Source organism: Ursus arctos, unplaced genomic scaffold, assembly GCF_023065955.2.
Source record: "Ursus arctos isolate Adak ecotype North America unplaced genomic scaffold, UrsArc2.0 scaffold_19, whole genome shotgun sequence".
Classification (NCBI taxonomy): Eukaryota; Metazoa; Chordata; class Mammalia; order Carnivora; family Ursidae; genus Ursus; species Ursus arctos.
The window spans coordinates 15,206,855-15,219,639 of NW_026622863.1; the positions used below are offsets into that span (position 1 = coordinate 15,206,855).

General features: G+C 61.3%; 1 protein-coding gene across 3 annotated transcripts in view; it reads left to right on the forward strand.

The window, feature by feature from the left end:
* NDRG4 (NDRG family member 4) overlaps nt 1-12,785 on the forward strand; it is a 65,138-nt gene that overhangs the window by 48,045 nt on the left and 4,308 nt on the right. For all 3 annotated transcript variants that reach the window (XM_057314361.1, XM_048223758.2, XM_048223757.2), the window contains 13 exons: nt 888-932; nt 7,849-7,954; nt 8,176-8,296; nt 8,381-8,443; nt 8,585-8,645; nt 9,739-9,825; nt 9,920-9,976; nt 10,306-10,409; nt 11,237-11,293; nt 11,368-11,419; nt 12,329-12,376; nt 12,549-12,584; nt 12,690-12,741. In XM_057314361.1, coding sequence (XP_057170344.1) covers nt 888-932; nt 7,849-7,954; nt 8,176-8,296; nt 8,381-8,443; nt 8,585-8,645; nt 9,739-9,825; nt 9,920-9,976; nt 10,306-10,409; nt 11,237-11,293; nt 11,368-11,419; nt 12,329-12,376; nt 12,549-12,584; nt 12,690-12,741 — 889 coding nt within the window. The remainder of the gene's footprint in view (nt 1-887; nt 933-7,848; nt 7,955-8,175; nt 8,297-8,380; nt 8,444-8,584; nt 8,646-9,738; nt 9,826-9,919; nt 9,977-10,305; nt 10,410-11,236; nt 11,294-11,367; nt 11,420-12,328; nt 12,377-12,548; nt 12,585-12,689; nt 12,742-12,785) is intronic.

Consider the following 12,785-nt stretch of genomic DNA (forward strand, 5'->3'; position numbering starts at 1 on the left):
CTGGACGTGTGGTGCTCCCCTCTTGCCCCCGTGAGGTTTCCTTCCCTAGACCAGACCCACAGAGGACACACACATGGGGTTCTAGCCCCCCTCTTCCCCTCCGCATCAGTGCTGCCTTGCAAACAGCGGGTGCTTCTGAGCTGAGTTCCCCTCATTTGCAAAGTCAGACTTGTGCATCCAGATCTGTCTGGGTTTGGGGAGCCCCTTCCAGCCCAGACTTTATGGTAAGAGCAGAGCCAGCTGTGGTCCCGCCCTCACCGCACTTGCAGCCCGTGGGAAGGATGGGCACCGGAGACCCCCACTGTTTGGTGTCAGTGAGCCTGAAAGCAGGGGACCTCTGTGCTTTGAGAGCACAAAGCAGGCAGGTCTGGAAAGGTGGGAGCAATCGCAGACCCAGACAGAGCCTTTGTGCAGCTTGGAAGAGCCCCAAGTTCCTCCCTCGCTGCGTGGGCCTCCGCTTCCCCATCCCTAACATGGGTCTGGTTGTCCTGCCTTCCTCTGCCACCCCTGCCCCGGCCTCTGCTGTCGTGCCCCAGTGGTCTGACCTTGAAAACCGTGTGTGGGGCGGCAGAGCAAAGTGACCCGCAGCAAGGATTTGGCTTCAGAGATCCCCCCACTTTCCAGCCGTGTGAGTCAGCCTCTGTAAACCGCACCCTTTCTGCCTCTGAGATGGACGTCTTCACATTTTAAATTAGTAGGTAAAATTGACATGAGTAGCGACTTGTCGCTTATCTGTCAGGCCCGCTGCCTGGGAAGCCGTGGTCGCCTTTGTCAACATTAAGACGGACTGGGGAGCACAGCAAGTGAGTCTGCTCCGGGCTGAGCCCCCCGGAGCCCCCGGGCCAGCCAGGGCCTAACATGCCGCCCCTCTGTTTGCCTTCCCTCAGGAGAACTCCGACACCTTCCTCTTGGCTGTGGACACAGACTGGAAGGTAGGTCTCCGCTCGACCTCCCAAGGTAGGGGACTGCCAGCCGGCCCAGCCTGCTCCCGGAAGAGGGTCACCGCCCTTCTGTGTGGGTACCTCGCAGCCTCCAGGACCCACCCCCTGTTCACCGCAGCTTTCCCTGCCCCCACCCTCAGGGGAGACGCGCCGCTGCTTCCCTGAACGGGACTGAGACAGGGGTGAGGCCTGGGGGAATCGAGGTTGGAGCTGGGATGCTGTCATCTGAATCAGCACTTTCCTCCAATGAGGAAGATCTCCAGTGAGGTTGGCTCTCTGAAATAGCTCCCGTTTCCGTGGAAACTGTCGCCAGGACAACCGTGTCCTCTTTAGTTCAATGTCAGCTTCCCTGTGAAAATTGAAATTGTTCTTTGTATGTATTCCTCTGCACGGTGCGTTCGCGCACTTGACCAGACTTTTCTTCCCTCTGAGTCCCATCGTGGCCCTTTATTTCCGGGCCTCAGAAAACATCTGAGGGCAGACGCAGCGGGAACCTCCGCGCACCTCCGCGGGTTCCAGAGCCCTGCTGGCCATCAAAAGCTGCTGAGCAAAATCAGACCCTTCTAGGACCTTCCTCCTGGCTAGCTGAAATGGCCTTGCCTGGGCCTGCCTTCAGTGTGGTTCGGTCTCGGAGCCCCAGGACCAACAGCCCCAGCCTCCTGGTACGGATGCCAGGGTGACGTGAGAGGCGGGGTGGCCTGCAGGCTCCTCCCCCCCCCCTCCCCGCACTGTGCTGCAGCAGGGACCCGGATCCCAGGCCTGAGCGTCAGGCCCTGGGTCATGTGTCCCTTCAAGGACACCCGAGGAGGCTTCGGAGCAGCCCGTGTGCATGTGCTCCAGTCCCCTGGGAGCACCGGTTCCAAACAGAAAGGGCTCTGGAGCTGAGGACAGGACGGGGTCTGGGGAATAAACAGCCCAGGAGGAGGGCGAGGAGGGATGTGGCCGGGATGGCCCAGGCCCAGTGAGGGATCAGGGCAGGCACCTCAAGGGGGACTTCTCACCCTCCCAGCTCAAAGGAAGACAGGAACAAACAGGAAAACAGGAACAAACAGCCCCTTTGCCCCAGGACGAGCTGGTGAAATAAAATCCCAGAGCAGCAAGCCCCTGCCTGACACCAAACCAGCGGTGCTGACTGCCAGCCCCCCGAAACACACCTGGGGGGTGTGGGGAAAGGGGCGAGGGGAATCCTGGGGTCCTTTGCACCTGTGCCCCGCAGGGCAGGCCTAGCCCAGGGCTGCTGCCAGCCGTGTTCGGGACCCTTTGCTTGGTAAAGGGCAGCATGTGTTAAAAGGCACCGGCTCCTCTACCCCACTTACCCCGCAGAGAGGCTGCGCCTTTGTGTTTTTGTTTTTTTCTAGAAAAGCAGCTAAAAGGATGTATGAGCCTTATTTGGGCCAGGGCCTGGCAGGGATTTTATCCCCTTTCATTCCTTGCCTCAATGGACAAAGCCAGTCAGGGAGGCAAGACAAACAAGAGATGGACAGACCTGGGTCCAGGGCCTATCCCTGCCACTTACGGGCCATGTGACCCCCAGCACGTCACTACCTTACTTGTACAGTGAGGACAGAGAGCTCGGACCTCCCCAGGTGTTCGTGGCATTGGGGAGCGATGCCCGAGACCCAGCACTCTGATCCCGAGCTCCCTGTGACTATGGCCACCAGAGCATGGAGTCAGAGGCAGTTCCTGGTCCTGGGTAGTGTTGGGCAGATGACAGAACCTCTCTGTGCTTCATTTTCCTCATCTGTAAAGTGGATTTTAAGAGGATAAAATAAGGTAACACATGCAAGGCATTTGGAAGAGGCTGGCAAGTGGGAGATATGCTAATAAGCATTTGCTGGTCTTAATAATGTGACCGCAGGCCCAGAGCGTGAAGGTGCTGGTAAGCTCCGTGTTTACTGGCTGAGTGGGACAGTTAACTTCTCTGTGCTCTAATTTTCTCACCCTTTTCCAGAGGGGTGTGAGGACTATGTGTTATCCTTGCAGCTACCTGTCCAGACAGCACAGCTGGTCTCCCATTTACAGATGTGGAGGCTCAGAGAGGTTGACTGACTTGCCCAGGGTCACACAGCAGAGAAGTGAGAGAGATAGGACTGGGGCCTAGGTTTGGCTGGCAGTATCTGAGCCTGCCTTGTCCAGTCACAATCCAGGGAAAGGACCAACAGTGTGGAGAGGCACACAGACAGCCCCATTTCTCCTGGGTAGGGCCTGGGCAGGCATGAGGTCAGGTCTGGAGCCCCTCATGGAGCTCTTGTCTTCATAGCAACTCTTCAAAGGAGCAACTTGCCCCTTTGAGGAGCAGGTAGGAGGATTAAGTGGACAGGGCAGGGGCGGGCTGTGTCAGATTGGCTGTGGGGAGCAGGGAGCATGGCCAGCCCATGAGGGGCAGGGGGACGCCCGGTTCTGCACCCTGGCTGCCCTGAGAGAGCACAGAGTGCTGGGCCCCCAGAGCCAGAGGTCACAGGTGGGGCAGGGAAAGTTGTTGGTGTGCCCCAGGCAGAGGACGTGGCCGGGAATAGCACACATGGCAGGTGTTGACCAGGTCACTGGGTGCCCAGAGATGGGGAGGTGACCCCCTCCCCGCAGGGCTGCCAGCCAGCGTGCAGGGGTGGCGGGGCATGCGGGCCTGAGTGGCGTGTTCCTTCGTGAAGGAGACAGAATGGGGGCACAGGCGCCCAGCACCCTCCTCTGAGCTGCTCCTGCTTCTCTCAGTCCTTGGGGTCCCTCCTAGGCTCCCCTCCCTGACCTATTTCCTCTCCTCTCCTCTGCCTCCTCCTTCCCAGTTTACTCTACCTGCGGGTCTCTAGCCAGCTCCCCACTCAGCTCCTTGCTCTTCAGGAGGACAGGGCATGGGGCCTGCGGTGGCCCCAGGAAGGAGAGCTGGGGGGGCGGCGGGGGTTCTGCAGGAGGTGGGCACCTCCGCTCTGGCAGGCTGACCCCTGTTCCTCCTCTCCTTTTGTGGCCTCCAGGCCCTCGCTGTAGGATGGGGGTGTGTGCCCCACCATACCGCTAGTCCCGCTTTCGGCCCAGGCCCCCTGCCCCCAGAACCCCCATTTCAGCCCTGTGGGCAGGCACCAGGCATACCTGTGGGTAGAGCTGGGGCTGCCCCAGGGGAGACCCTGGGGAGTGGAGAAAGAGCAGTCCCTGGAACAGAGTCACGACAGAAGATGGCCCCAGACAGCCAGGCAATACCTCATCCCTTCAGGATTAAGTGACCCAGACCTTCCTGAGGTGGAGGCTGGCGTTCGGGCCGTCTCAGACCCCAGGGAACGGGGCAAGGGCTGTGCCATCTGGGGCATGCCCGGGTGGCCTTCCCTGCCCTGTGCCGGTGTTGGTATCCATGAGCGGTTCCTGGGTGCCTGGCACAGGACACACCTGTATGGGTAGCTTCTTGTCTCATCTTCCCAAGACCCCGCGTGCAGCTGCGGCTGTCGGGGTGTGCCTGTGTGCTGCGGGCCATCGGGATGCAGGGCCCAGGGACCAGCAAGGATGCTGTGTTGCTGGGGGGGAGGGGGGAGCAGGAGGAGGAGCGGGAGCTGGGGTGAGCGAGGACTTCGGAAGCCAATGAGAGCCAGGTTCGTCTCCCAACTGCCAATCTGGAAGCGGGGGCTCGGGGAGAGCGAGTGGCTGCTCTGAAACCCCGCGGGGAGGCGGGCCGGCCTCGGCCACCGGGCTCTGCATATAAATGGCCCGGGAGCGGCGCCCCATCACAGCGCTGCCGTCTCCCCCTCCCTCTGGATCCTGGTGACTCAGGCCTTTGTTTGCCCTGCCTGGTAGAGGCAGATCGCCTTCTCGCTCGGCAAGATGCCGGAGTGCTGGGATGGGGTGAGTGAGGGCTCTGGGGGCGGCCAGGTGGGCAGGGAGGAAGGGACAGCCCTCCGCCTCTGTCTGCTGGCAGAGCTGCTTTCGGTTGCCTCACCTTGGGCATCTTGGAGGCAAGGCCAGTAGGTTCTAGTGTCCCTGGTCCCCCTGCAGCAGTGGCTAGGGGTTAGTTGCTGGTCAGGGCCTGCGGGGAAGGGCTGAAATCTGCAGCAAGGGGAATGAGCTGTGTGACCCGTCCGCAAGCCGGGGTGGCCCCGGGTGCCAGCACGCGCACCTCCCACTGACCGTGTGCCCTTGGCCTGGCGCAGGGGCCTGGCTGTGTCTGCCACCGGCCTGTGACCACCTCAGCGCTGGGGGAGGCTCTGTTCCCCGCACGTGTCCTGACCCCACGAGAGTTGTCGTGGTTGTTTGGGTGGCTGCGCCGGAGTGAGAACGGAAGGACAGCCTCTCCCTCCCTTAGTAGGTGCTGGCAGCTCTGCTGCGGTCCCCAGGGAACTGCAGTGCCAGTCCGGCTGAGACGGGGAGGACTGGGCGGGGTGCTAACCCGGCCTTCAGGCCGAGGTCCCTGCGGGGGGAGGGGAGGTGAGGAGAGGGTCGCAGTGTCTTACCTAGTGGGTAGGGACAGGCAAGGCTGCAGCCAAGATCCTGCGGGGGTAGGGGCCCGGGCAGCAGTGCCCAGGGGTGCTGTTCTTCCTCAGAGAGGGAGAAGCAGGGGCACGCGTCCTCCTCCACCCCACGCCCGGCCTGCTCTGCCGGGGCACAGACCCCCGGGCCGCCCTGCACCCAGGCAGCGATGTCAGCGCCTACCCCGGGTGCAGCCCCAGTCCGCTGAATTGCTGCTGTGGTTGATTGAATGAATCGTACTAGTCGCCCCCCTCCAGCACCTCACCCCCTCCCACGGGCTGAAACCCAGCAACTCTCAAGGTCACGGGTGAGGGGAGACTGACCGCCGGAGAAGACGTCAGAGCCCCCTCCCTTGCTGCGGCAGTGCCGGCGCCCACCTGGAGGCGGGGGCTCTGACGTCAGCGGGAGCCAATGGGCGCGCTCGGTCCTGGGGGCTGGGGGCTCAGAGCTTGTTGGGCTGTGGCCCTCAGGTCGCCCCTCTTGTGCTGCACCCCGAGAGATGGGGACTCTCAGCTCCTGTCTGGCTGAGCTGGGTCAGAGCTCCTGGGTCGGTGGGGGAGGGGGTTCAGCCAAGTCATTGGGCCGTGTGGGACAACCGGGCCATTGCCCTGGACAGCCTATCTGGCCCTGGATAGCCAAGCCTTTGGGGGGGGGGGGGAGGAGACGGAGAGCACTACGCCTTAGTCCCGAGGTCCAGGGGCTGCTGATGGTGACGGCTAGGTCACACCAGGGCTGGGAGGGGTAGACACCCCTCACGCACAGCCATGGCGGGGGTTGGGGTGGGGGGGTGCAGGTGTGCGGGTGGAAGACTGCTGCCCTGGGCCCTGACTGTACTCAGGAGGGCTAGAGCTGACCCCCACGGAGAACGCCCTTCACACCGTAGGAAGCGCACTACAGCTCTTGTGCAATGGGCGCCCCTCCTGCCCCCAACCCCTGCCCTCCAGAGCTAAGAGTGTGGGGGCTGGTGGAGGATGCAGTATGGCCGCCCCCAGCAGAGACAGGAGGCTGTGGAGAGCTGCCTGCTTGGAAATCTGTGGGCTGGAGCCTTCAGGGCATATCCCTGGCCTGAGGCTGGCACCTGGCAAGGCCTGCTTAGCCCTCTCTGGGTTTGACCTTGGGCAAGTCATTTCTCCGTTCCCAAACTCAGTTTGCTCCTCTGGGGCTTGGGTTCCTGTGAGAAGTAAATGAGACACATGAAAAGTGGCTGGTCAGCCGTCAGTGAGGAGGAAGGTGTTCCTTGTTTTGACCCTGAGGGAGGACAGGCCTAGGATGTGGAGAGGCTTTGGGGGCCCTGGGCACACTTAGAGGACATGAAGTTTATTTAACAGGGCCTCACAGCAGAATTGTGGCTCCCAGGGTGTGTGTGGCCTCTGGCTGTGGGCGTGACACCACCTTGTCATTCCCTGCTGGAGACACAGGCCTGAACAGTGTTCCTCTGAACCCTGACCCAGGAAGACCAGACCCCAGGAAGCTGTCTCCTGCCTCCGGAGTCCCCCCTTTTCCATCAGGAGCAGGAACTTGGGTTCTCTCTGAATCTAAGTGTCCTCCATGTGCAAAAGGGGAAAATGCATGCATAACATGCTTGGCACTTAGCACATATTTGGGGGTCAGTCACTTCCTGCCCTTGACCTTAGCCCCACCTCCTACTCACAGAGCCAACTCACAGCATTCCCCGTGGTGCAGGGAAGGCTGTTAATTCAGCTCGGACAGACCTCTTGGAGTCTGTCCATCGAGTGGCCAAAAGTGACTAGTTTGCAGAGGGACCAGCCCCCGGGGCCCCTCCCCAAGATTCAAGGAGGCCCGAGCACATCAGCCTCCTCCTTGAGCATCCAGCGCTGGTTCTCGAAGGACTAGCCACCCCACGCCACAAAATCAGGGGCGTGAGCACAGGAGGATACCAGGGTGGTCACTGCACAAGGCCTTTGGGAGGCCTTGGAGGTCAGGGGGAGGGGCATTCAAGGTGGAAGGAACAACACGAGCAAGAGTCTGGAGGTGGGAACTGGGGCGGGCACGGGGGCTGGCGGCTACTGCACGTTCCAGGCAGGGCTGTCGAGGCCATTCACCTTCAAGAGCAGTCCTGAAGGATTCTGAGTGGGGGAACATGGCGAGGGCAGGACTCAGGCTGGGGTGGGCGTGCTGTCCTGGAGGGGCTGCCGTGACTCGGAGAGAATGAGCTTCACTGGACCCTGCGGGGCTGAGAGCAGCAGGGCCTGGGCAGTGGCAGCCCACCCCACTGGTTAGCAGACTTCCCTGGGCATGCCAGCACACGTTGTCCCTGCACCAGACACCTCCCGGAAGGGGTACTCCCTCCGGTCTGCTCTGCCTGGGGGCTGCTCAGCGCCATTAGAATAAGGTGCCCCCCTGCTGGGCGGTAGGGGCCCCACCACAGGCCCAACAGCCCCCAGGCTGCCCCACAGCCAGGAGCGAGGGCCGCCCAGTGTGCCCAGTGCTGTTTCCCCTCCAGGAGCATGACATCGAGACCCCTTACGGCCTGTTGCACGTGGTGATCCGGGGCTCCCCCAAAGGGAACCGCCCGGCCATCCTCACCTACCATGACGTGGGCCTCAATCGTAAGTACACCCTGGCCCCATCCTTCCTTCCTCGGCCTCCCCTCTTTCCCCACAGGGCCCCCTAGATCCCCACTCATACTCCGCTCTGTGACCTTAGCCGTGTGGGCCTTGGTGCCCCTGCTGGACCCTGAGGCTGATCGCCTCCACCTTGCCCTGCCTCTCAGGGCCACAGGCCTCCCCACCCCTTTGCTGAGCCACAGCTGAGAGGTGTGTCTTTGCAGACAAGCTGTGCTTCAACACCTTCTTCAACTTCGAGGACATGCAGGAGATCACCAAACACTTCGTGGTGTGCCATGTGGATGCCCCTGGTCAGCAGGTGGGGGCGTCGCAGTTTCCCCAGGGGTAGGTACCGGGGAGCCCCCTTGCAGGTTTTCCCAGCTCTGTGGCCCAGGCTGTACCAGCCCTGACCTCCGCCTCTGCCTGCAGGTACCAGTTCCCCTCCATGGAGCAGCTGGCCGCCATGCTCCCCAGCGTGGTGCAGCACTTTGGGTGAGTCCCCGCCCAGACCTTGTCCCTGGGCTGGGGGCCGGAGGGTGCCCCCATCACTGCAGAGCCAGCAGGCACCAGCTGAGGGCGATCGTGGGCAGTGCCTCCCCTGGCGCTGGCGTGACCAGTCATGCTTTCCACCAGGTTCAAGTACGTGATTGGCATCGGAGTGGGAGCCGGAGCTTACGTGCTGGCCAAGTTCGCGGTGAGTCTCCCTCCTCCCACCCCCATCCCAGGGCTGGCCTCTCCCCTCAACCCTTCAACCACAGGAGCATTTGCTCTTTCTTCCTGTTCCTTCCCCTCCCCCCACTTGCTCTTCACTTAGAAAATCCCCCTTTTTTTTTCCTTTTTTCACCCAAGGAAATTAAAAAAAAAAAAGAGGTTGCTTTTTCCACGCATTTCCTTAAAAGACTATAAACGATAACTTGCTTCACCATGAGCCAAAGCCAAAATTTCTGTAACAAACTACAACGAATTGCTCCAGCCACTAAGTAAGGATTCTCCTAGTCCCTTATACACTAATTAGGGTAATATTTAAACACAAGTCATTTCTTAGCCAAAAGTGACACTTGCATTAAGTTTGGAAGGTTTAAAGAAAGTTGCTTCAGAAACATCACGTTGGGTCAGAGCCCACAAGCTTTCCATCTCCGAAGAATTTTTAGGATTCAAAATATTTTCTTTCTTTTAAAATATGTCTTTTTCCAAAAGAAAAGGCCAAGCATTTTGAACTCCAGTGTGAATTTCAGCACTTAACCCCTTGTTAGCTGCCGACCATTCCCTGTCCCCCCAGAAAAACTCAACAGGAAAGCAGTGTCGTATGTATATTACCGTTTTCCCCCGAAGAAATCATTCCGATCTCTTGTACAATCGAACAGAACACAGGCTTTGGAAAGGTCGGTTTCCTGCTTCACTAGGGCTTCTTTCTCTACGAAAGCAAAGAAACCAGATGTTTCATTGAAGATGTTTACTCCTCAGTTTTACAACAACAGCATCTTCAAAGATCTAAAAGGCGCGGAAAACAGTGCCATAGGCATAGGTTCGAAATCAGTCAAAGAATTGTGAAAGGTTCCAGGCGGGGAGGAGCACGAGCAGGGGCTGCTGGAAGGGGAGCCCAGGCAGGTGTCCAGCTGTGGCCCAGTTGAGTCATCTGCGGTGTCTTGAAGCCCTTCCAGAGCACGTCCTTCTCCTCGGACCCTCCAGCCACCTGGGAGATAGGCAGGGCCGACACCTCACAGCCCGTGTTCTCGGGGGGAAGACGGGGGCTCCCTACACACTCTCCTGTCTCCCTCTCACGGCAGCTCATCTTCCCTGACCTGGTGGAGGGGCTGGTGCTGATGAACATTGACCCCAACGGCAAAGGCTGGATCGACTGGGCGGCCACCAAGGTGAGCATGGTCCGCTTAGACAGGGGCGCTGATGCTGGGGAGGGTGGGGAGGGTGGGGAGTGGCACTGACGCTGGCCTCCACCCCGGCCCACAGCTCTCCGGCCTCACGAGCACTTTACCTGACACGGTGCTATCCCACCTCTTCAGCCAGGTAAGGGGGTGGGGCCCCCATGGGGGCTGCGGTGGTGGCTGACCTGGGGGTCTCGGGAGCCTCTCGAGGGCCTGCTTCCACCCACTCTCTGGGGTGCCCAGGACGGCTACACCCTCCCAGCCAGGCAGGAGGAGGAGGTCTGGGTTAGGGTTATCTGACCTGTCTCTACCGGGCTGACACAGATGTGGGGGGCCCCGCCCCCCCCCCCTTGCTGGGCCTGGGGCCAGGGCCACGGGGGCTATGCTACCTGCATGCCCCTGTCTATCCGTCTGTCCGCTCCCCTCCACGCACCTCCCCCCTCTGCCCCCCCTCTGTCCCCCCGGGCCCAGGAGGAGCTGGCGAACAACACAGAGCTGGTGCAGAGCTACCGGCAGCAGATCGGGAACGTGGTGAACCAGGCCAACCTGCAGCTCTTCTGGAACATGTACAACAGGTGCGGGCAGCGCCCGCTCTGCCGGGATCCCCTCAGTATGGCCGGCTGCTCGTAGAAGGGGGCAGGCCGGAGACACGCGCTCCCCATTTTGTAGATGAGCTGCTTGGGGCATCACCGCTGGCTCAGGGCCACCCCCCCTTGAAAGGCAGACGGGGAGCAGGGCTGCGGACTCTGGTTCTCGGGCTCTTGCATGCCTTCTCCCCTGGGGCACTGTGGTTCAGCCCGGAGCAGCGGGGGATGTGAGCCACATCGCTGACCCCCACAGCCTGAACCTCGGGGCTGTAGATGGGGAGGAGGCTGGAGGAAGCCCTTGTGTTTCAGGCTGTGCTCCTTGGAGCCCTCGGGTCTTCCCTCTTTCCTTTCTCGTACAAATATTTATTCAGCGCCTGCTGTGTGTGGGGGGGGGGTTGCTGGGGATACAGTGGAGAATGAGAGGACCAAGCCCTGCTCCCCTCTGTGACCCTGGAGCCCATGCGCAGGTGGTGGTACCTGTCAGAGCAGTGCTTCGGGGGGGAGGGGGGATCGAGAGCCAAATTTGAGGGCCCAGGTGGCATGAATTGGGGGATCCGAGAAGTTCCGCATGAGAGAAGGCCTGAAGACTCCCTATTTGTGCGGAGCATGTCCCTGTCTCCCTGTTTTCCAGCTGGGATCTGGGAGGCCTTTTCCACAGCTGAGACAACTCAGTAACCATAAGCCCCAACTCTGGGCCCAGACCATGACGTTGGGCCGTAATTGCCATTGTGGGAGGCTGGGGTAGGGCCCTGGGGCAGAAGAGCCCTGGGATCCCATCCCGAGATGCCCACCTCTACCTCGGCCTCTCCCTGCAGCCGCAGAGACCTGGACATTAACCGGCCTGGAACAGTGCCCAATGCCAAGACGCTGCGGTGAGTGACCCGCACCCCCAGGCTGCCCCGTCCCCCTGCCCAGGCCAGACAGCCCTTTTCCTCTGTGTCTGCAGCTGCCCGGTGATGCTGGTGGTCGGGGACAACGCCCCCGCCGAGGATGGGGTGGTGAGTGAGGGGCTCTGCCCCGACTGGGGGGTGGGAGGCGTGAGTAAGGGTGTCATTGGCCTCAGGCCGTCAGGGCCAGGCACTGGCTGTCGGCCTTCTCAGCCCACCGCCCCACCACCTTGCCTCGCAGCATCCACCATGCACAGCCCCACCCTTCAAGTGAGGGAGCAGAGACTGTGGGAGCCGGGGCCAGACCGCCTGCGGGTCAGCCCCTCCCTCCCTCCCAGTAGCGCGGCCCCACCTCGGTCTCTGCCACCTCGGGGTGCGTCTCTGGAGACGAGCTCTCTCCTGTACAGCTTGCTTCATTCGCTATGAAATAGTCCCCGAGCACGTGCACCCCCGCTGCCTTTGGGTATTGTCACTTTTCCCACTGGAACTCTGGAAGCAGGCAGCCCGGGGCATCATGTCCCCGTTGGACAGAGGCCGAGGGTCCAGGAGTACCCAGGGCAGCCTCCAGTGTCCCTGGAAACTAGGACACCTTCCCTGTGCCTGAGGGCTCAGGGGAATGGGCTGTATGGACCATCTGGACCCAGGCAGAGGCCTCGGTCTCCTGTCGAACTTGACCCTCCTCCCTCACCTCCCTGCCTGACCTCTATGGGCCCTGGCACTTTCCCAGCCACTCCCATCGAGGTGGCCCTGGCTCCCTGTAGGGACATGGCCCAGCCACTGACCCATTTCCCGCCCTGCCAGCTGCTGTGAGTGGAGTCCACGGGTCTCGGGTCCCTCGGGGAGGGCGCGGGGGCCTGCTTCCTGATCTGCAGAAGGACTTTCAGAAGGCAGCCTGCACACCCTTCCTCGCCAGTAGAGCCTCCCCGCTCTGGGACTAGAACCTGCCTTAGCACCTGGGGTAGGGGCTCCCCTGATAGCCCAGGGGCTGGGGCTGCCTTACGCTGCGGACCTTGCCCCTAGGTGGAGTGCAACTCCAAACTGGATCCAGGCACCACGACCTTCCTGAAGGTGAGGCCTTCCTCCCCAGCCAAGGGCCCAGCCTCAGGGCGGGGCCTGCCTGGGGTCCCAGCGGGGTGGGGGCAGGCCGGCGTGTCTGCTCAGGGCAGCCTGTTTGGGTATACGAGGCCTGGGCAAGGTGCAGGGTGCCCCTGCTCAGCTCACCCCCCTCTCTTCCCTGCAGATGGCAGATTCCGGGGGGCTCCCCCAGGTCACACAGGTGAGACTCTTGGCCCTCCCTTCTCTAGCCCAGGTGGGGGAAGCCTCCCTTCCCCCCAGCCCCAAGCAGCCAATCAAAGCATGTGACTGTCCCTCTGTCCTGCAGCCAGGAAAGCTGACTGAGGCCTTCAAATACTTCCTGCAAGGCATGGGCTACAGTAAGTAAACCTCCCCCTGCCCCCGCCCTAGAGACGGGTGGGCG